The 23,783-nt window shown below is 53.9% G+C and overlaps 1 protein-coding gene across 1 annotated transcript in view; it reads left to right on the top strand.

The window, feature by feature from the left end:
* NEURL4 (neuralized E3 ubiquitin protein ligase 4) overlaps positions 1 to 23,783 on the top strand; it is a 98,596-nt gene that overhangs the window by 62,977 nt on the left and 11,836 nt on the right. Inside the window, exons 18-26 of the mRNA XM_082255884.1 lie at positions 1,305 to 1,403; positions 2,401 to 2,541; positions 2,629 to 2,793; positions 3,445 to 3,603; positions 4,471 to 4,650; positions 5,326 to 5,419; positions 5,533 to 5,637; positions 5,753 to 5,897; positions 9,611 to 9,720. Coding sequence (XP_082112010.1) covers positions 1,305 to 1,403; positions 2,401 to 2,541; positions 2,629 to 2,793; positions 3,445 to 3,603; positions 4,471 to 4,650; positions 5,326 to 5,419; positions 5,533 to 5,637; positions 5,753 to 5,897; positions 9,611 to 9,720 — 1,198 coding nt within the window. The remainder of the gene's footprint in view (positions 1 to 1,304; positions 1,404 to 2,400; positions 2,542 to 2,628; positions 2,794 to 3,444; positions 3,604 to 4,470; positions 4,651 to 5,325; positions 5,420 to 5,532; positions 5,638 to 5,752; positions 5,898 to 9,610; positions 9,721 to 23,783) is intronic.

Genomic DNA, 23,783 nt, shown 5'->3' with positions numbered 1-23,783 from the left:
GACCCTTCCTGTGTCCTCCATGTCTTCATTGTGTCCATGACCCTTCCTGTGTCCTCCATGTCTTCATTGTGTCCATGACCCTTCCTGTGTCCTCCATGTCTTCATTGTGTCCATGACCCTTCCTGTGTCCTCCATGTCTTCATTGTGTCCATGACCCTTCCTGTGTCCTCCATGTCTTCATTGTGTCCATGACCCTTCCTGTGTCCTCCATGTCTTCATTGTGTCCATGACCCTTCCTGTGTCCTCCATGTCTTCATTGTGTCCATGACCCTTCCTGTGTCCTCCATGTCTTCATTGTGTCCATGACCCTTCCTGTGTCCTCCATGTCTTCATTGTGTCCATGACCCTTCCTGTGTCCTCCATGTCTTCATTGTGTCCATGACCCTTCCTGTGTCCTCCATGTCTTCATTGTGTCCATGACCCTTCCTGTGTCCTCCATGTCTTCATTGTGTCCATGACCCTTCCTGTGTCCTCCATGTCTTCATTGTGTCCATGACCCTTCCTGTGTCCTCCATGTCTTCATTGTGTCCATAACCCTTCCTTTGTCCTCCATGTCTTCATTGTGTCCATGACTCCTCCTGTGTCCTCCATGTCTTCATTGTGTCCATGACCCTTCCTGTGTCCTCCATGTCTTCATTGTGTCCATGACTCCTCCTGTGCCCTCCATGTTATCATTGTGTCCATGACTCCTCCTGTGTCCTCCATGTCTTCATTGTGTCCATGACTCCTCCTGTGCCCTCCATGTCTTCATTGTGTCCATGACTCTTCCTGTGTCCTCCATGTCTTCATTGTGTCCATGACCCTTCCTGTGTCCTCCATGTTATCATTGTGTCCATGACCCTTTCTGTGTCCTCCATGTCTTCATTGTGTCCATAACCCTTCCTTTGTCCTCCATGTCTTCATTGTGTCCATGACTCCTCCTGTGTCCTCCATGTCTTCATTGTGTCCATGACTCTACCTGTGTCCTCCATGTCTTCATTGTGTCCATGACCCTTCCTGTGTCCTCCATGTCTTCATTGTGTCCATGACTCTTCCTGTGTCCTCCATGTCTTCATGACTCTTCCTGTGTCCTCCATGTCTTTATTGTGTCCATGACTCTTCCTGTGTCCTCCATGTCTTCATTTTGTCCATGACTCCTCCTGTGTCCTCCATGTCTTCATTGTGTCCATGACTCCTCCTGTGTCCTCCATGTCTTCATTGTGTCCATGACTCCTCCTGTGTCCTCCATGTCTTTATTGTGTCCATGACTCTTCCAGTGTCCTCCATATCTTCATGACTCTTCCTGTGTCCTCCATGATGTACAGGTGGGCTGCAGGCTGGGAGTACGGCGTGACAGCGGTGACACAATGCATATCCTAATCAATGGAGAGGACATGGGACCAGCAGCCAGTGGCATTCCCAAGGTGAGATGAAACCTCCACATTGACCCATCGTGTCCTTACACTGTGCCGGAGGGTGGGGAGCCTCCACACTGACCCATCGTGTCCTTACACTGTGCCAGAGGGTGGGGAGCCCCCATACTGACCCATCGTGTCCTTACACTGTGCCAGAGGGTGGGGAGCCCCCACACTGACCCATCATGTCCTTACACTGTGCCAGAGGGTGGGGAGCCCCCACACTGACCCATCATGTCCTTACACTGTGCCAGAGGGTGAGGAGCCCCCACACTGACCCATCATGTCCTTACACTGTGCCAGAGGGTGGGGAGCCCCCACACTGACCCATCATGTCCTTACACTGTGCCAGAGGGTGGGGAGCCTCCACACTGACCCATCATGTCCTTACACTGTGCCAGAGGGTGAGGAGCCTCCACACTGACCCATCATGTCCTTACACTGTGCCAGAGGGTGGAGAGGCTCCACACTGACCCATCGTGTCCTTACACTGTGCCAGAGGGTGGAGAGGCTCCACACTGACCCATCATGTCCTTACACTGTGCCAGAGGGTGGGGAGCCCCCACACTGACGCATCATGTCCTTACACTGTGCCAGAGGGTGAGGAGCCCCCACACTGACCCATCGTGTCCTTACACTGTGCCAGAGGGTGAGGAGCCCCCACACTGACCCATTGTGTCCTTACACTGTGCCAGAGGGTGAGGAGCCTCCACACTGACCTATCATGTCCTTACACTGTGCCAGAGGGTGGGGAGCCTCCACACTGACCTATCATGACCTTACACTGTGCCAGAGGGTGGGGAGCCCCCACTGACCCATCATGACCTTGCACTGTGCCAGAGGGTGGGGAGCGGCTACAGTGACTCATCATTCTCCCCTGTACAGCAGAGCTCTGACTGGATAGGAACCCAATACATATAGCGCCTCTAGAGGCAGAGTCAGGAATCACTCTGAGCACACAGACTTCAGAGACCTGGCTGAGAATCCTTCCGCTCCTTCTTTCTAGGGTGTCCATGCTGTCCTGGATTTGCACGGCTGTGTTCGCGCTGTTTCCATCGTCAGCTCCTCGGTGATAGAGGAATCCGATGCCACCAAACCACCATCTGTTACATCTGAGAGTGAAGAGGAGGAGGACATCGAGCATCATGTGAGTGACACCCCCTGCCAGTTGTACAGCCCATTCTCCTCCTGAAGGGTGACACAAGGATTGATAATCTCTTCCTGTACTTTGCAGAGTGATCCTGTCCCGGCCCTCCAGCCCCACTCCTTACATTTTATGGGGAATCATGGGAAGAACATATTACTGTCACATGGGAACCGAACAGCCACACGTGTGTCCAGCTACAACCAAGGCATTGTGGTCCTGGCCCAGCCTCTTCCTCGTCTCTTCCTCTTCCAGGTCCGGGATGTATGTGGTGTGTGCGGACTGGTGTGTGCTGGCGTATGGGGGTCAGGGAGGTGTAGGGTGTTGTATGGTGGTGTGTGTGTGTGTGTGTGCAGAGTGGTGTGTGTGCATGGAGTGGTGTAGGGTGGGGTATGGGGGTCAGGGTGGGGTATGGTCGTGTATGGGGGTCGGGAAGGTGTAGGGTGGTGTATGGGGGTTGGGGAGGTGTAGGGTGGGGTATGGTATTGTATGGGGGTCGGGGTATGGTGTTGTATGGGGGTCGGGGTGGGGTTTGGTGGCGTATGGGGGTCGGGTGGTGTAGGGTTGGGGTATGGTGGCGTATAGGAGGTCGGGGTGGGGTAGAGTAGGGTATAGGGGTTTGGGGTGGGGTATGGTGGCGTATGGGGGTTGGAGTGGTGTAGGGTGGGGTATGGGGGTTTGGGGTGGTGTATGGGGGTCGGGGTGGTGTAGGGTGGGGTATGGGTGTTTGGGGTGGGGTATGGGGGTCGGGTGGTGTAGGGTGGGGTATGGGTGTTTGGGGTGGGGTATGGGGGTCGGGTGGTGTTGGGTGGGGTATGGGTGTTTGGGGTGGGGTATGGTGGTGTATGGGGGTCGGGTGGTGTATAGTGGTGTAATTTGGTGGGAACGTATCCTTTTTACCGGTAGGTGAGGATAGACCAGCTCTCCTCGCGGTGGACGTCCTCACTCTCCTTAGGAGTTGTCGGCATTTCACCAGAGAGGCTCAACTTCCCGGCTACAGCCGCCGTCATCAAGAGGAGTGCCTGGATCTTCCAGCGCAGCGCCATCCTCTGTAACGGAGCCAAGGTATCCCCAGCATTGTACTGAGCCAAGGTATCCCCAGTGTTGTACTAAGCCGAGGTATCCCCAGTGTTGTACTGAGCCGAGGTATCCCCAGCATTGTACTGAGCCGAGGTATCCCCAGTGTTGTACTGAGCCGAGGTATCCCCAGTGTTGTACTGAGCCGAGGTATCCCCAGTATTGTACTGAGCCGAGGTATCCCCAGTGTTGTACTGAGCCGAGGTATCCCCAGTGTTGTACTGAGCCGAGGTATCCCCAGCATTGTAGGGGGCTTGAGGTATCCCCAGCATTGTAGGGGGCCGAGGTATCCCTAGCGTTGTAGGGGGCAGAGGTATCCCCAGCGTTGTAGGGGGCCGAGGTATCCCCAGCGTTGTAGGGAGCCGAGGTATCCCCAGTGTTGTACAGAGTCTCACCTGCTGTCCCACCCATCCAGGCAGTAAGCACCACCCACTTTCATATAACTGTCTGTAATGACCAAGGAACTCCTGATATTTAACAGTTGAATTGTGGGGAGGGGGGGTGCTTAGTGTTGGGAGGGGGGGAGCAGAGTACTCCTCCGCTAATCCTTCCTCTGCCATAGTACTGGGTATGTGGGGAGCATGTGACCTCCTCCCATGATGCACTGGTCTGACCTGACAGCCAATCTGTAGGCCCATTCACTGTCACATGATTGGGGGGTGGGGGGGGGAGGGCGGATATCCCTGCTCCCCACAGCCAACACCGGGTACCTGTGGGGGGAGGAATGGACAGGAGAGTCAGTGGTAGTCGTTTGGGGGAGGGTAGATGGACAGGACGGCATGCAATGTGTCCTCATTCTATGGTACGATGATTTCTGATGTCTATTCTGGCACTATGATGTCATGTTCTCCTCAGATCCGGGAAGGTTATGGACCAAATCTTGACCTGTGTCCGGAGGGGACGTGCCTGGGCCTCCTGATTGACTCCTCAGGTGGGCTTCACCTCTATATCAATGGATTGGATCAGGGAGTCGGAGTCCCGGACCTACCGGAGTTGTGTTACGTCATAGTGGACCTGTACGGGCAGTGCGAGCAGGTCAGTGTCCCTGGTCCAATGGGCGTGATGATAGGTGGTCTGTCCCTGGTCCAATGGGTGTGATGATGGGTGGTCTGTCCCTGGTCCAATGGGTGTGATGATGGGTGGTCTGCCCCTGGTCCAATGGGTGTGATGATGGGTGGTCTGTCCCTGGTCCAATGGGTGTGATGATGGGTGGTCTGCCCCTGGTCCAATGGGTGTGATGATGGGTGGTCTGTCCCTGGTCCAATGGGTGTGGCGATGGGTGGTCTGTCCCTCGTCCAATGGGTGTGATGATGGGTGGTCTGTCCCTGGTCCAATGGGTGTGATGGTGGGTGGTCTGTCCCTGGTCCAATGGGTGTGATGGTGGGTGGCCTGTCCCTGGTCCAATGGGTGTGATGATGGCTGGTCTGTCCCTGGTCCAATGGGTGTGATGATGGCTGGTCTGTCCCTGGTCCAATGGGTGTGATGATGGCTGGTCTGTCCCTGGTCCAATGGGTGTGATGATGGGTGGTCTATCCCTGGTCCAATGGGTGTGATGATGGGTGGTCTGTCCCTGGTCCAAGGGGTGTGATGATGGGTGGTCTGTTCCTTGCCCAGTCTAATATAGTGTGGGGGGATGGGGGTGGCCCTTCTCTCACATATATTGTCTGTAATGTTTCCTGTGTGTGATTGGATGAGGGTTTTTTCTCGCAGATCTCCATAGTAACGGGAGAGGCGCAGGGGGCGGAATCTGATACTCATGAAGGCCACCTTCCTGGAGAGCGGGAGAAGGCGGACATGGTGGACGGTAGGTTTCCCCTGCAGGCATGGTGGACGGTAGGTTTCCCCTCCCCTCCCCCACCCTTTGTTCTGTGCTGTGCTGTGTGCGGAGTGCCCCCACTGACCAGACTTTGTATATAGGAGTGAAGGAGAGTCTTTGCTGGGCCCCTCCGGACCCCCTCACCCTGCTGAGCTGTGAATACCTCGCTCTGTGTATGAGGTTCAAGGAGTCTCTGCTGCTTCCAGGTAAGGACCCCTAACCTCTGACCCCTCCAGGGGGCGCCTCATATAGAGCAGACAAGGATTTCTCTGCCACGTCTATTCTGAGGATTTCATGCACTCTCTCCCCCCCCCCCTGTAGATGGATATTTCACGGAGGACCCCAAGCTGAGCATGTGTCACTGCGACTCGTGCCACAAACTGCGTGGAGACGAGATGTACAGGAAACGTGGCGACCCTCCCCGGGAATACGCAGAGCCCAACGGCTGGTGCAGCTTCCCGCTCCGGTACGTGTGACTCCTCCTACTTCTATTCTGCTATGGCTGACCACTCCCCCACCAATCTGTGACCCCCTCCTACTTCTACTCTGCTATGACTGACCACTCCCCCACCAATCTCTGACCCTGCTCCAGTACATGTGACCCCTCCTACTTCTACTCTGCTATGGCTGACCATTCCCCCACCAATCTCTGACCCTTCTCCAGTACATGTGACCCCTCCTACTTCTACTCTGCTATGGCTGACCATTCCCCCACCAATCTCTGACCCTTCTCCAGTACATGTGACCCCTCTGTCGTGGAAATTAATAGGGCTTGGAGCATAGAAACCCGCTTCAGTGTGCTTAAGATTATTACGCACCAAGCTCCATTAATAGCTTGTACTGAAAAGTACAAATGCACCGCTCTTTTGCATAACGGTTTACCAAGCGCTCGGTCAGGAAAGGAACAGACGCGCTGGGTCATTTTAATGCCATCTGCCACGTCTCTCTCCGGATATGTATGTGTGTGCATGTGTGTAAGAGCAAGTGTTTGTGTTTGAGAGTTTCTGTGTGTCTTCATGGATGAAATGGCTGTGTGAGCTGCTGTGTGAGCTTGTGTCTGTCTGTGTATGTGTGTGTGTGTGGGCATTCCTGTGTCTTCTGTCCTCTGTGTGTTCTGTGTGAGTCTCAGGGCAGGGCTTGGTTTATTTACAGCAAGTGAACAAAAGAAAGTTGCAGGGAGTGGCTTCACAACCACCAATCACAGAAAGTACAATGGGCAGTGCTTATGTAGAAACACAGCCATGTGCAGAGATGAGCAGAAATGGCTGCCATCTTATGGACCTGTCTGTGCTCATCCATAAAACTGACACTGGGAGACATTATGACTATTTAACTAAAGAAATGTCCACAATCAAAATTTCCACAACACCCTCCTACTTCTACTCTGCTATGACTGACCACTCCCCCACCAATCTCTGACCCTGCTCCAGTACATGTGACCCCCTCCTACTTCTACTCTGCTATGGCTGACCACTCCCCCCACCAATCTCTGACCCGGATCTGGTATGTGTGACCCCTCTTCCTTCTACTCTGCTATGGCTAACCACTCCCCCCCCCCAATCTCTGACCCTTCTCCAGTACGTGTGACCCCCTCCTACTTCTACTCTGCTATGGCTGACCACTCCCCCCACCAATCTCTGACCCGGATCTGGTATGTGTGACCCCTCTTCCTTCTACTCTGCTATGGCTAACCACTCCCCCACCAATCTCTGACCCTGCTCCAGTACATGTGACCCCTCCTACTTCTACTCTGCTATGGCTAACCACTCCCCCCAATCTCTGACCCTTCTCCAGTACATGTGACCCCCTCCTACTTCTACTCTGCTATGACTGACCACTCCCCCACCAATCTCTGACCCTGGATCTGGTATGTGTGACCCCTCCTACTTCTACTCTGCTATGGCTGACCACTCCCCCACCAATCTCTGACCATTCTCCAGTACGTGTGACCCCTCCTACTTCTACTCTGCTATGGCTGACCACTCCCCCACCAAATCTAGATCTGCATATCTAGATTTTAGTAAGGCTTTTGACACTGTCCCACATAGAAGACTTATCAATAAACTGCAGTCATTGAGCATGGACTCCCATATTGTTGAGTGGATTAGGCAGTGGCTGAGTGACAGACAACAGAGGGTTGTAGTCAATAGAGAACATTCAGAACAAGGTCATGTTACCAGTGGGGTACCTCAGGGATCTGTACTGGGACCAATTTTGTTTAATATCTTCATAAGTGATATTGCAAAAGGCCTCGATGGTAAGGTTTGTCTTTTTGCTGATGACACAAAGATATGTAACAGGGTTGATGTTCCTGGAGGGAAACGCCAAATGGAAAAGGATTTAGGAAAACTAGAAAAATGGTCAGAACTCTGGCAACTAAAATTTAATGTGGATAAGTGCAAGATAATGCACCTGGGGCGTAAAAACCCAAGGGCAGAATATAGAATATTTGACACAGTCCTGACCTCAGTATCTGAGGAAAGGGATTTAGGAGTAATTATTTCAGAAGACTTAAAGGTGGGAAGACAATGTAATAGAGCAGCACGAAATGCCAGCAGAATGCTTGGATGTATAGGGAGAGGTATAAGCAGTAGAAAGAGAGAAGTGCTTATGCCGCTGTACAGAACACTGGTGAGACCTCACTTGGAGTATTGTGCGCAGTACTGGAGGCCATATCTCCAGAAGGATATAGATACTCTAGAGAGAGTTCAGAGAAGAGCTACTAAACTAGTACATGGATTGCAGGAAAAAACTTACCAGGAAAGGTTAAAAGACCTTAACATGTATAGCTTGGAAGAAAGGAGAGAGAGGGGATATGATAGAAACTTTTAAATACATAAAGGGAATCAACTCGGTAAAGGAGGAGAGCATATTTAAAAGAAGAAAAACTACCACAAGAGGACACAGTTTTAAATTAGAGGGGCAAAGGTTTAAAAGTAATATGAGGAAGTATTACTTTACTGAGAGAGTAGTGGATGCATGGAATAACCTTCCTGCAGAAGTGGTAGCTGCAAATACAGTGAAGGAGTTTAAGCATGCATGGGATAGGCATAAGGCTATCCTTCATATAAGATAGGGCCAGGGACTATTCATAGGATTCAGATATATTGGGCAGACTAGAAGGGCCAAATGGTTCTTATCTGCCGACACATTCTATGTTTCTATGTTTCTATCTCTGACCCTACTCCAGTACATGTGACCCCTCCCACTCCTACTCTGCTGACCACTCCCCCACCAATCTCTGACCCTGCTCCAGTACATGTGACCCCTCCTACTTCTACTCTGCTATGGCTGTCCACTCACCCACCAATCTCTGACCCTGCTCCAGTACATGTGACCCCTCCTACTTCTACTCTGTTATGACTGACCGCTCCTCCACCAATCTCTGACCCTGCTCCAGTACATGTGACCCCCTGCCACTCCTACTCTGCTATTGCTGACCACTCCCCCCCACCAATCTCTGACCCTTCTCAGAAAAGTGTGACCCCTCCCACTCTGCTATTGCTGACCCCTCCCCCACCATACTGACCCTGCTGCGGTATGTTTGACCCCTCCCATCCCTACTCTGCTTTGAGTGACCACTCCCCCACCAATCTATGACCCTGCTCTGGAACGTGTGACCCCTCCCATCCCTCCTCTGCTATGACTGACCCCTCCCATCCCTCCTCCTCTGGTATCGGTGGCCCTCCTCCTCTGGTATGGGTGACCCCCCTCCCATCCCTCCTCTGGTATGGGTGACCCCCTCCCATCCCTCCTCCTCCTCCTGGTATGGGTGACCCCCTCCCATCCCTCCTCCTCCTCCTGGTATGGGTGACCCCCCTCCCATCCCTCCTCCTCTGGTATGGGTGACCCCTCCCATCCCTCCTCCTCCTCTGGTATGGGTGACCCCTCCCATCCCTCCTCTAGTGTGGATGACCCCCTCCCATCACTCCTCCTCTGGTGTGGGTGACCCCCTCCCATCACTCCTCCTCTGGTATGGGTGACCCCTCCCATCACTCCTCTGGCATGGGTGACCCCTCCCATCACTCCTCCTCTGGTATGGGTGACCCCTCCCATCACTCCTCCTCTGGTATGGGTGACCCCTCCCATCCCTCCTCCTCTGGTATGGGTGACCCCTCCCCAGTTGTGTGATGTCATACACCTTCCCCTCTGACTCCGCCTTCTTTCTTTCTCTGGCAGGCTCAGCCCTCGGCTCTCCTGTACACAGTATAAGAAGTGGCATATCGCCTACCAGGGCAGTAGTGCGGGAGGAGTTCGTCGGACTCTGGACCGAGGGGAACTGATGCCAGGTACGTGCAGGGGGAGGCATGCTGGAAAATGTTTCCTTCCCCGCCCTTGCAGGACACAGGAAGTCCCCTCCATCTTTGGATTATACAGGAGAAGTAGGATTGGCTGAGCCGGAGATCACCCCGGCTATTCCCAGCATGCCTCAGTGTTTTTGCCCAGGAGGATTGAAGTTTTTTTTATATTTATTTTTTACAGGAACCATTTTTTCTTCCTTAAGTTTTTCCTACCAGGGCCATCCCACCCTCCGCTCCGGGCATCCCATCCCCTGCTCCGGGCATCCCACTGTCTTCTCCCACCCTCTGCTCCGGGCATCCCACCGTCTTCTCCCACCCTATGCCCCGGGCATCCCACCCTCCGCTCCGGGCATCCCACCCTCTTCTCCCACCCTCCGCTCCGGGCATCCCACCCTCCACTCCGGGCATCCCACCCTCCGCTCCGGGCATCCCATCCCCTGCTCCGGGCATCCCACCGTCTTCTCCCACCCTCTGCTCCGGGCATCCCACCGTCTTCTCCCACCCTCTGCTCCGGGCATCCCACCGTCTTCTCCCACCCTCTGCTCCGGGCATCCCACCCTCTTCTCCCACCCTCCGCTCCGAGCATTCCACCCTCTTCTCCCACCCTCCGCTCCGGGCATCCCACCCTCCGCTCCGGGCATCCCACCCTCCACTCCGGGCATCCCACCCTCCGCTCCGGGCATTCCATCCCCTGCTCCGGTCATCCCACCGTCTTCTCCCACCCTCTGCTCCGGGCATCCCACCGTCTTCTCCCACCCTCTGCTCCGGGCATCCCACCCTCTTCTCCCACCCTCCGCTCCGAGCATTCCACCCTCTTCTCCCACCCTCCGCTCCGGGCATCCCACCCTCCACTCCGGGCATCCCACCCTCCGCTCTGGGCATTCCATCCCCTGCTCCGGTCATCCCACCGTCTTCTCCCACCCTCTGCTCCGGGCATCCCACCGTCTTCTCCCACCCTCTGCTCCGGGCATCCCACCCTCTTCTCCCACCCTCCGCTCCGGGCATTCCACCCTCTTCTCCCACCCTCCGCTCCGGGCATCCCACCCTCCACTCCGGGCATCCCACCCTCCGCTCCGGGCATCCCATCCCCTGCTCCGGGCATCCCACCGTCTTCTCCCACCCTCTGCTCCGGGCATCCCACCCTCTTCTCCCACCCTCCGCTTCGGGCATCCCACCCTCCGCTCCGGGCATCCCACCCTCCGCTCCGGGCATCCCACCCTCCGCTCCGGGCATCCCACCCTCCGCTCCGGGCATTCCATCCCCTGCTCCGGTCATCCCACCGTCTTCTCCCACCCTCTGCTCCGGGCATCCCACCGTCTTCTCCCACCCTCTGCTCCGGGCATCCCACCCTCTTCTCCCACCCTCCGCTCCGAGCATTCCACCCTCTTCTCCCACCCTCCGCTCCGGGCATCCCACCCTCCACTCCGGGCATCCCACCCTCCGCTCCGGGCATTCCATCCCCTGCTCCGGTCATCCCACCGTCTTCTCCCACCCTCTGCTCCGGGCATCCCACCGTCTTCTCCCACCCTCTGCTCCGGGCATCCCACCCTCTTCTCCCACCCTCCGCTCCGGGCATTCCACCCTCTTCTCCCACCCTCCGCTCCGGGCATCCCACCCTCCACTCCGGGCATCCCACCCTCCGCTCCGGGCATCCCATCCCCTGCTCCGGGCATCCCACCGTCTTCTCCCACCCTCTGCTCCGGGCATCCCACCCTCTTCTCCCACCCTCCGCTTCGGGCATCCCACCCTCCGCTCCGGGCATCCCACCCTCCGCTCCGGGCATCCCACCCTCCGCTCCGGGCATCCCACCCTCCGCTCCGGGCATCCCACCCTCCGCTCCGGGCATCCCACCCTCCGCTCCGGGCATCCCACCCTCTGCTCTGGGCATCCCACCCTCCGCTCCGGGCATCCCACCCCCTGCTCCGGGCATCCCACCGTCTTCTCCCACCCTATGCTCCGGGCATCCCACCCTCACCGGCTACCAACTCTTTGGTGGAGCAACAGAAGCCTTGTTCCAGAGCTGATATATGGTGTTGACGTTGGGGGGGGGGGGGGGAGGGGCAGTCCTGCTGGACTAAGGGCCCCCAGCTTACACTTTGATCCTAATTTCGGATTCTTCCCTTGTTGGTATGACGGCGTCCTCTGCTCCTTCCAGGGAGGTTCTTACTGCAGTCACACATAACTTTATGGCCCAAATCGTCCAGTCTGAACGCAGAGGCCCCCGAACACGCTCCCGCACCTTCTCCTGCAGGTACACAACAGTGCTCACTGGAACATTCGGAAGTTTAGAAATCCTTCGGTAACCAATCCCATCCACAATAAGGCTGCGAAGGTGTTGAGGGAGCTCTTTGCTTTCCCCCATCATGAGATGTTTCTGGTGTGACACCTTGGTAATGAGACACCTTTCATAGGCCATCCGGTGAGACTGAACCCACTGATGGTAATTTGTACTGACAAGGGGCGGGATTTCTTATTAATTACTGATAGGTTTCAGCTGGTGTCTTGGCTTTTTGCACCTCCCTTTCTTCATGTATTCAATGTTTTTTCCCGTGTCATTTTATTTTATTACACAGAACTTCATTTCTGGACGGATTTGTTTTTTAGTCTTTGTATGTATGGATTGCATGGCTTGTTACCGACGTGGGGAATATTTCATGTCAATAGAAATATATTGTGTGCAAAAATGGTGCGCTGTGCCTTTAAATGTTGGGAAAGAAATGCAATGTGAAGAAAATGTTCCTTTAAATGCTGCGCTGCGCACGTATCACTTAGTGCTGAATACCAGCACAAACCACAATGAAGAGCAATGAAGAGCCGACTCAGGCTCTCAGCACTCTCCGCTCTGCCCCTCTCCTCACTCATTGGAGTGCTGGGCTGTGGAGGGACGGGAGCGGCCGGCTCAGACTCTCAGCACTCTCCGCTCTGCCCTCTCCTCATTCATTAGAGTGCTGGGCTGTGGAGGGGCGGGGGCAGCCGGCTCAGACTCTCAGCACTCTCCACTCTGTCCCCTCCTCGCTCATTGAAGTGCTGGGTTGTGGAGGGGCGGGAGTGGCTGGCTCAGGCTCTCAGCACTCTCCGCTCTGCCCTCTACTCGCTCATTGGAGTGCTGGGCTGTGGAGGGGCGGGAGCGGCCGGCTCAGACTCTCAGCACTCTCCACTCTGTCCCCTCCTCGCTCATTGGAGTGCTGGGCTGTGGAGGGACGGGAGCGGCCGGCTCAGACTCTCAGCACTCTCCGCTCTGCCCTCTCCTCATTCATTAGAGTGCTGGGCTGTGGAGGGGCGGGAGTGGCTGGCTCAGGCTCTCAGCACTCTCCGCTCTGCCCCTCTCCTCGCTCATTGGAGTGCTGGACAGTGGAGGGGCGGGAGCGGCCGGCTAAGGCTCTCAGCACTCTCCGCTCTGCCCTCTCCTCATTCATTGGAGTGCTGGGCTGTGGAGGGGCGGGGGGGCAGCCGGCTCAGACTCTCAGCACTCTCCACTCTGTCCCCTCCTCGCTCATTGGAGTGCTGGGCTGTAGAGGGGTGGGAGCGGCTGACTCAGGCTCTCAGCACTTTCCGCTCTGCCCTCTCCTCGCTCATTGTAGTGCTGGGCTGTGGAGGGGCGGGGGGCAGCTGGCTCAGGCTCTCAGCAGCTCTCCTTTCTGCCCTCTCCTCGCTCATTGGTGCGCTGGGATGTGGAGGGGCGGGAGCGGCTGACTCAGACTCTCAGCACTCTCCACTCTGCCCTCTCCTCGCTCATTGGATTGCAGGGATTTGAAGGGGCGGGATTGGCCGACTCAGGCTCTCGGCACTCTCCACTCTGCCCTCTCCTCATTCATTGGAGTGCTGGGATGTGAAGGGGTGGGATTGGCTGACTCAGGCTCTCAGCCGCTATCAGAAGCTATCCGCTCTGCCCCCCTCGTTCATTGGAGTGCTGGGATGTGAAGGGGTGGGATTGGATGACTCAGGCTCTCAGCCGCTATCAGAAGCTATCCGCTCTGCCCCCCTCGTTCATTGGAGTGCTGGGATGTGAAGGGGCTGGGATGTGGAGGGGCGGGGAGCGGCCAGCTCAGGCTCTCAGCAATCTCCGCTCTGCCCTCTCCTCATTCATTGGAGTGCTGGGATGTGGAGGGGCGGGAGCGGCTGGCTCAGGCTCTCAGCACTCTCCGCTCTGCCCCTCTCCTCGCTCATTGGAGCGCTGGGCTGTGGAGGGGCGGGAGCAGCCGGCTCAGGCTCTGGCGGATCTTGAATTCATGTTTGTGATGATGCAGTGCCTGGACCGACTTCTGTGACGTCAGCAGAGAGCGAACTTCAGCCCACTCTGCTGAAAACGGGTCACAGGAGTGCGGAATGAACTACTCTCCCGTCATCCATAGATGTACAGCCAAACCGGCTTTCCCCGTACTTCTCCTTTAATAGCATAAATAATCCAGATCATGAAAATCTGTCTGCATGCATTGTCGCCATCTAGTGGTTACATGAAGGTATGACATTGCAAATCACCCTACTGAAATGAATATAGTGCGTGCTGTATATATTGTATTATAAAAGCCCATATATATATATTTATAAAAAAAAAAAAGGGGGATGTATAGAAGACAACCATCAATGTGGGGAATAGTAGAACCTACCTGAAAATGTAATAATTGATGTACATGTATACGCATATAATACAAACCCGAATCCAAAAAAGTCAGGACGCGGTACAAATTGTGAATAAAAACAGAATGCAATGATGTGGAAGTTTCAAATTTCAATATTTTATTCAGAATATAACATAGATGACATCAAATGTTTAAACTGAGAAAATGTATCATTTTAAGGGAAAAATAAATTGATTTTACATTTTATGGCATCAACACATCTGAAATAAGTTGGGACAAGGCGGCCATGTTTACCACTGTGTGGCCTCCCCTCTTCTTTTTATAACAGTCTGCAAACGTCTGGGGACTGAGGAGAAGTTGCTGAAGTTTAGGAATAGGAATGTTGTCCCATTCTTCTCTAATACAGGCTTCTAGTTCCTCAACTGTCTTAGGTCTTCTTTGTCACATCTTCCTCTTTATGATGCGCCAAATATTTTCTATGGGTGAAAGGTCTGGACTGCAGGCTGGCCATTTCAGTCCCCGGATCCTTCTTCTACGCAGCCATGATGATGTAATTGATGCAGTATGTGGTCTGGCATTGTCATGTTGGAAAATTCAAGGTCTTCCCTGAAAGAGACGACGTCTGGATGGGAGGATATGTTGTTCTAGAACTTGGATATACCTTTCAGCATTGATGGTGCCTTTCCAGATGTGTAAGCTGCCCATGCCACACGCACTCATGCCACCCCATACCATCAGATATGCTGGCTTCTGAACTGAGCGCTGATGACAACTTGGGTTGTCCTTGTCCTCTTTAGTCCGGATGACATGGCGTCCCAGTTTTCCAAAAAGAACTTCAAATTTTGATTGGTCTGACCACAGAACAGTTTTCCACTTTGCCACAGACCATTATAAATGATCCTTGGCCCAGAGAAAATGCCTGCGCTTCTGGATCATGTTTAGATTTGGCTTCTTTTTTGGCCTATAGAGTTTTAGCCGGCAACGGTGAATGGCACGGTGGATTGTGTTCACCGACAATGTTTTCTGGAAGTATTCCTGAGCCCATGTTGTGATTTCCATTACAGTAGCATTCCTGTATGTGATGCAGTGCCGTCTAAGGGCCCGAAGATCACCGCCATCCAGTATGGTTTTCCGGCCTTGACCCTTACACACAGAGATTGTTCCAGATTAATTCTTTGCAATTTTTCTCTGAGAAACTCCTTTCTGATATTGCTCCGCTATTTTACCCCCAGCATTGGGGGAATTGGTGATCCTTGGCCCATCTTGACTTGTGAGAGACACTGCCACGCTGAAAGGCTCTTTTTATACCCAATCATGTTGCCATTTGACCGAATAAGTTACAATTTGGTCCTCCAGCTGTTCCTTTATGTGTACATTTAACTTTTCCGGCCTCTTATTGCTACCTGTCCCAACTTTTTTGGAATGTGGAGCTCTCATGAAATCCAAAAGGAGCCAATATTTGGCTGACATTTCAAAATGTCTCACTTTCATCATTTGATACGTTATCTATATTATATTGTGAATAAAATAGAAGTTTATGAGATTTGTAAATTAGTCCATTTCTTTTTTACTCACAATTTGTACAGTGTCCCAACTTTTCTGGAATCGGATTTGTAAATTAATTAACATCCCATTCAATGTGAAGACCCAATGGAATGGAAGCATTTCCATTTATGATTCCATCTATCCACCCATCCATGGTGTTTCACGATGGCAGATATGTGTTTTGAGATTTCCACCTCTAAAGAGGCAGGGTCTGGGTTATGGTCTGAGTTATGCTTGGGGTCTGGGTTATGGTCTGGTGTCTGTGTTATGGTCGGGGGCTGGGTTATGGTCTGGGGTCTGGGTTATGGTCTGGGTTATGGTCTGGGGTCTGGGTTATGGTCGGGGTCTGTGTTATGGTCGGGGTCTGTGTTATGGTCGGGGTCTGTGTTATGGTCGGGGCCTGGGTTATGGTCGGGGCCTGGGTTATGGTCGGGGCCTGGGTTATGGTCGGGGCCTGGGTTATGGTCGGGGCCTGGGTTATGCTTGGGGTCTGGGTTTTGGTCTGGGTTTTGGTCTGGGGACTGGGTTATGGTCTGGGGACTGGGTTATGGTCTGGGGACTGGGTTATGGTCTGGGGTCTGTGTTATGGTCTGGGGGTCTTGGTTATGGTCTGGGTTATGGTCTGGGTTATGGTCGGGGTTATGGTCGGGGGCTGTGTTAGGGTTGGGTTATGGTCTGGGGCCTGGGTTATGGTCTGGGTCGGGGATATGGTCTGGGTCGGGGATATGGTTGGGGGCTGGGTTATGGTCTGGGGTCTGGGTTATGGTCGGGGACTGGGTTATGGTCTGGGGCCTGGGTTATGGTCTGGGTCGGGGATATGGTCTGGGTCGGTGATATGGTTGGGGGCTGGTTTATGGTCTGGGGTCTGGGTTATGGTCGGGGACTGGGTTATGGTCTGGGGTCTGGGTTATGTTCTGGGGTCTGGGTTATGGTCGGGGTTATGGTCGGGGTCTGGGTTATGGTTGGGGGTCTGGGTTATGGTCGGGGGTCTGGGTTATGGTCGGGGGTCTGGGTTATGGTCTGGGGCCTGGGTTATGGTCGGGGGTCTGGGTTATGGTCTGGGGTCTGGGTTATGGTCTGGGGCCTGGGTTATGGTCTGGGGCCTGGGTTATGGTCTTTGTCGGGGATATGGTCTGGGTCGGGGATATGGTCGGGGTCTGGGTTATGGTCGGGGACTGGGTTATGGTCTGGGGTCTGGGTTATGGTCGGGGGTCTGGGTTATGGTCGGTGTCTGGGTTATGGTCGGTGTCTGGGTTATGGTCGGTGTCTGGGTTATGGTCTGGGGTCTGGGTTATGGTCGGAGTCTGGGTTATGGTCTGGGGTCTGGGTTATGGTCGGAGTCTGGGTTATGGTCTAGGGTCTGTGTTATGGTCGGGTTCTGGGTTATGGATCCCCCAGCTGCCTGGACTGACACCCGGCTCAGACTCTCAGCGAGCCGCTGAGAGCCTGAAACGGCCGCTCCCGCCCCTTCACATCCCAGCAATCCAATGAGCAAGGAAGGGGCAGAGTGGCGAGCTGCTGAGAGTCTGAGCCAGCAGCTCCAGCCCCTCCACAGCCCAGCACTCCAGTGAGCGAGGAGAGGGCAGAGCGGAGAGCTGCTGAGAGTCTGAGCCGGCCACTCCCGCCCCTCCACATCCCAGCACTCCAATGAATGAAGAGAGGGCAGAGCGTAGAGCTGCTGATAGCCTGAGCCGGCCACTCCCGCCCCTCCACATCCCAGCACTCCAATGAGTGAAAAGAGGGCAGAGCGGAAAGCTGCTGATAGCCTGAGCCAGCCACTCGCGCCCCTTCACAGCCCAGCACTCCAATAAGTGAAGAGAGGGGTGACTGAAGTCAGCAGCTCTCTGCTCAGGAGCTGTGAGAAGTGAGCGATCGGCGGTGTTGGATCGCTCGGTTCTCAGTGTAGAGGTGTCAGGGGACACATGCAGCTTCCACTCAGGTAAGTGTGTTACTAAAAATAGCCCAAACCTTTACTTCTCTTTTACCAACATTTGTTCTTTTTTCTTTCTCGTTTTATTAATATATTTTTCAACAATTAAAAGTTCTTAACCAATCGTATCTTCATCCATGCATTGTTCCCAGCAGTGGCACCGCGCACTTTGTACTTTAGGTGTCACTTCCTCTTTATAAACTCGTCTGTTGGTGCCGCACGGCTTCTTCCAATCCCAGAAGAGGACAGTTTTGTAACAACGCGTCGGATGGAGACCATGTGTGACGTCATTACGGCCGGTTAGATGGGTGACACCAGGGCCAGCTTTTCTCATACTTGATTTTACTGCTTTCTCTAAAGTGTTCATCCGTTTGTTTTAATCGTTTTTACAGACTTTCACTATGAGGCTCCTCCCCAATCCATATCATGAGCGCACTACGAGGCTCCTCCCCAATCCATATCATGAGCGCACTACGAGGCTCCTCCCCATTCCATATGATGAGCGCGCTACGAGGCTCCTCCCCATTCCATATGATGAGCGCACTAAGAGGCTCCTCCCCATTCCATATGATGAGCCCACTACGAAGCTCCTCCCCATTCCATATGATGAGCGCACTTCGAGGCTCCTCCCCATTCCATATGATGAGCGCACTTCGAGGCTCCTCCCCATTCCATATGATGAGCGCACTTCGAGGCTCCTCCCCATTCCATATGATGAGCGCACTAAGAGGCTCCTCCCCATTCCATATGATGAGCCCACTACGAGGCTCCTCCCCATTCCATATGATGAGCGCACTTCGAGGCTCCTCCCCATTCCATATGATGAGCGCACTTCGAGGCTCCTCCCCATTCCATATGATGAGCGTATCCCAGGAGACTCACTGCACCCCTCCTCTGATCTCTGGGGATCAATAGATTGTGATCAGAGACCGCCCACTCCCAATCAGGAGCCCCGCACAGTGCAGCACAGAGCACTCTTCTCCCTGGAATAGAGATTTCCACCCCATGGATTGAATGTTTTTTCTGCATTTCTATTTTTCACACAATAAAAACATCAATTTTCCACTCCTATGACTTATCCCTTCCCTTATTTTATTTTTTTTTTCTCTTACGTCCTCTGACAGTCGCAGCCCACTCATACAGTCTTCACTTATGGGTATTGACCTCTTATCCAAAGGAGTAAGCTAGGCAGATTTTGTTAAAAACACAAAACTTTGCATAGACACACCTACAGGGGGCAGTCCCTCTGGTCCAATACCCCCGGCTAGCCTCATTCACAATTCAGTTTGTCTTTTGCCTATATAGGAGTAGGCAGGCTTCCCTGTGCTGGGGCTGCAGTCTCAGCCCTTTCTTACATTTTATTTCTGCTAAGTGTGTGTGTGTTTTTCTTTACACTGATAGCTTTTTATTTGTTCCTGCGCTTAGTTAGTCAGACTTCGGAAGACTACAGCGTTGCGGAGCTGGGAATCGCACTGGTTGTTCTAGAGCCTTACGGAATCCCAGCCTGCCATCGAGCGTTTAGCAGGCTATGCGTACGCCCTGACCTCGCAAATGACCTGTCCCTATCCTCAGGGACAAAGCCCACTTCGCTAGGATACGCCGCGTGTGGCAAACATCCTGTTTTGACTGACGGCACCCCCACCACCTGGGGTGGGAGGCTTCCCGTCGCAGAGTGGCACCCACAAAATCGCATGGTTCGGTGAGTACCATGCTACCCCCACTGTCTGTGACATTGTATGCTGGGGGTGTGTGTGTGGGGCCTTCTCTCCTGGGGATGGCAGTCTGTGTAGAGTCTGTGTGATCCCCCTAATGTCTGTCCGTGTGGTCCCTGTGTCTCCCTCACTGTCCCTGCTGGGGTGCTATCTGCGGTCATACCGCGCTGTGGGGCATGTGCGGGGGTCCCTGAGTCCCTTGGGAGTGTGTGTGTCACTTTGGGGTACAGACATAGTTAATGGGGGACGCCGCGATGTAAGATTCGCGGGGCCGCCATTTTGGATGTGGGCAGTCAGCTCTGGCTTCAGTGAAGGGCAGTCAGCAGCCATTTTCTAGTGTAATTCGCGCCCTTCTGGCGCTATCTTGCGTGTGGCACTGTGTGTTTTATTCAGGGCTCGGCGGCCATTTTCCCAAAGCCTCCCCATTACTTTCTATTGGCGGCCATTTTTGGTTAGATCAGGCCCCTCCTGCTACTTTGGAGATGGTGGACCAAATTGTTCAGGCGGTTTTATGCCTGTGTGATGCGGCCTTGGACGAGGCCCATTTAGTCTTACGCTTATTTGCTGTCGCAGTGATCCGTCGCCTTGTGTGGCTGTAGAGCTGGTGGGCCGACCAGACTTCCAGGAAGACGGTGTCTGACATCCCTTATGAAGGGAATCGCCTTTTTGGGGACTCCTTGGACGAGTTGGGGAAGGGGGTCACTGGGGGTAATAGCTCTCTGCTGCCCCATGTGTCCAAGGGTAAGTTTTTTTTCTGCGGTAAGAGGGACCCTTCCTTTAAACCTAACCAGGGGTCCTTTCGTGCCTTTAAGGCACATGACCAAGGCAAATTCTTCATGGCCTCTGGTGGCCAGAAGAAGCCTTGGGCGGGCAAGTCTATAGATGCCCACTCTGGCACGGAAGCCCCGTCAGGACCGATGGGTTTAGGAACTCATTCGGACGGGGTACAAGATCGAATTTTGATCGGGCCCAGCAGACAGATTCTTTCCCTCAAATCTTTATTGACCCCAGATCGTTTCCAAGATCTCCTACGGGCAGTTCAGGATCTCCTCGCCCAGGGGGTGATTGTCCCGGTGTCACATCGGGACAGGTTTTCGGGGGTTTTTACTCAAATCTGTTCACGGTGCCCTGAAAGGAGGGCAAGGTGTGTCCGATTCTGGACCTAAAGTTTCTAAACCGCTTTGTGCGGGTTCAAAATTTCCGTATGGAATCCCTCTGATCGGTGGTGGCCTCTTTGAGCCCCGAAGATTCCTGGCTTTAATCGACCTCAAGGATGTGTTTCTACACATCCTTGTATTCGAGGGTCATCAGAGGTTCCTCCGATTCGCAATCGCAGAGGAGCGATATCAGTTTGTAGCGTTACCTTTTGGTCTCGCTTCGGCTCCAAGGGTGTTTACCAAAGCTCTGGCTCCTGTTCTGGCCCTCTTGCGGGCGCAGGGGATCGCAATCCTTGGATATCTGGACGATCTCCTGTTAAGGTCGAGTTCCAGGTCAACTCGACTGCGCGATCTGTCAACCACGGTTCAGACGCTCCAGGAGTTCGGATGGGCCATCGACTTTCATAAGTCGACATTGCTCCCTTCTGTTCATCTCCCTTATCTGGGAATGGTCCTGGACTCTGCCCATGTGAGAGTTTTCCTGCCGGAGGACATACTCCGGACTCTGCTGAACGAGGTCAGGTCCCTCAGGGACAACATCTCCTCATCACTCAGGACCTGTATGCGGTCCCTAGGATTGATGGTGTCAGCCTTCGAGGCGATACCATTTGCACAGTTCCACACGCGATCTCTGCAAGCGGAGATCCTAGCCAGGAGGGACAGGGAGAGTAGTGGATGCATGGAATAACCTTCCTGCAGAAGTGGTAGCTGCAAATACAGTGAAGGAGTTTAAGCATGCATGGGATAGGCATAAGGCTATCCTTCATATAAGATAGGGCCAGGGACTATTCATAGGATTCAGATATATTGGGCAGACTAGATGGGCCAAATGGTTCTTATCTGCCGACACATTCTATGACAGGCATCCTCAGTCATTGGACAGGAGGATATCTTTGAGTCACTGGGTCAGAGCGGACCTTCTGTGGTGGCTCCAGTCTCCGGCTCTGACGGAAGGGAAATCCTTCCGGCCGTTGTTTTGAAAAGTGCTCACCACGGACGCCAGCCTGTCGGGCTGGGGTGGCATTCTGGGCAAATTGTCTGCCCAGGGCACTTGGTTGGTGGAGGAATCCTCCCTACCGATACATGCCTGGGAACTGAGAATGATCAGACTCTTTGGAGGGATCGTCTTCAGGGCCACTCTGTGCGGGTGCAGGCGGACAACACCACTGCGGTTGGCGTATATTAATCACCAAAGGGGCACCAGGAGTGCCCGGGCGGCCAAGGAAGTGGCCTAAATTTTGCCTTGGGCGGAGACACGGTCTCGGCGCTTTCGGCAGTTCACATTCTGGGTATGGAGCACTGGCAGGCCGACTATCTGTGTCGCCAGACCCCGGACCAGGGGTAATGGTCCCTACACCCGGAGGTGTTTCCGATGCTGTGTGCGCGATGGCGCTCCTCCTCTATACAACAAGGTGGGAAGGCTCGTGGCAAGAGCACGCGATCCTCTGGCAGCCGCCTCGGATGCGCTGGTGGTGCCTTAGAATCAGTATCGCCTGATTTATGCCTTCCCCCGATCCTGTTGTTGTCACGGTTCCTACGCAGGTTGGTCTCGGAACTGAGGTTGGTGGTCCTGGAGGCCCGGACTGGCCGCGCCGGTCTTGGTACGCGGATATCATGCAAACGGTCGTCGAGTCTCCCTGGTGGCTCCCCTAACGAGACGATCTGTTGTCTCGGGCCGATCTTCCATCCTGCTTTACAGTCGCTGGCTTTGACGGCGTGGCTGTTTAAAAGCCAGATCTTGAGAGATCGGGGTCTCTCGTCGGCGGTCATTCCTACCTTGCTTAAAGCTAGTCCGGTAAGATTTATTATCGTACCTGGAAGGCTTGCTTTGCCTGGTGCGAATCGCAGGGTTTCCATCCTCACTACTTTTCGGTGGAAAGGGTGTTAGCCTTCCTGCAATCCAGTGTGGACCTACGTCTTGCGCTGACCACTATTGAGGGTCAGCTATCTGCGCTGGCCATTCTTTCCCAGCGCCCCTTGACGTCAAATTCCTTGACCCGCACCTTTATTCAGGGGGTGCGTCATCTGGCCCCCCCTCGGGGGGCGCCCATAACCCCTTGGGACTTGAATTTGGTTCTGTCCGGTTTGCAACGTCCTCCCTTTGAGAACATCCGGGAGATTCCTCTGCTTGCACTGTCACAGAAAGTTACCTTTCTGGTGGCGATCACATCTGCTCGCAGAGTGTTGGAGTTGGTGGTCCTATCTTGCCCCTCCCCCTACCTGGTGGTTCATGGGGATTCCGAAGGTGGTGTCTGAAATCCGTCTCCATGAGGACATTGTTTTGCTTTCGCTGTGTGCGAATCCTACGCATCCTACGGAGTTTGCCTTGCATTCCTTGGATGTTGTCAGGGCGATCAGGGTTACCTATTGTCTACTGAATCCTTCAAAAAGTCGGATTCTCTTTTTGTCCTTCCTGAGGGCCTCAGAATGGTATGGCTGCGTCTGCGTCAACCATTCCTGTCTGGTTCAGACGGACGATTGTACATGCTTATTCACCTAGGGAACGGGTTCCGCCCTTCCTTGTCACGGCGCGCTCTTCTGAGCGGTGAGTGCGTCTTGGGTCTTTCGCCATCAGGCGTCGGTGTCCCGGGTGTGCAAGCGGCGACCTGGTCATCAGTGCACACCTTTACAAAGTTTACGGACTTGATGTTTCGGCGTCGGCAGATGCCTCCTTTTGGCCGCAAAGTTCTGAGTGCGGCAGTACTTTTGGGGAGACATGGCATTTTTATCCTGTTCCCTCCTGTGGGGTTTTTTTCCCCCTTGGTTATTTTACCCTCCTGGGTTTGTTCGCTCCTGTTGAGCTTTCCTGTTACTCAGTGGGTTACCTTTCTGGTTCAGAAAAGGTTCTTTTATCTGACCTTGGGTGCTTCGTTACCTTGAGACGGTTGCGTTTCCCACCCCTCATGTCTACACTGCATAGGGACATCCCCATTGGTGAAGACTGTATGAGTGGTCGGCGACTGTCAGAGGACGTAAGAGAAAACTGAATTTTTGTAAAATCTTACCGTAAAATTCCTTTCTCTGAGTCCTCTGACAGTCGTCGCCCCCGCCCCTCTTTGGGGTTCATGGACTATCTATTGCTTGTTACCAAACTGAAATGGGAATGAGGCTAGCCGGGGGTATTGGA

This window comes from Pelophylax lessonae, assembly GCF_965119305.1.
Source record: "Pelophylax lessonae genome assembly, chromosome: 4".
NCBI classification, from domain to species: domain Eukaryota; kingdom Metazoa; phylum Chordata; class Amphibia; order Anura; family Ranidae; genus Pelophylax; species Pelophylax lessonae.
The sequence above is the reverse complement of the archived record's forward strand: the minus strand, read 5'-3'. Positions and strand labels throughout refer to the sequence as shown.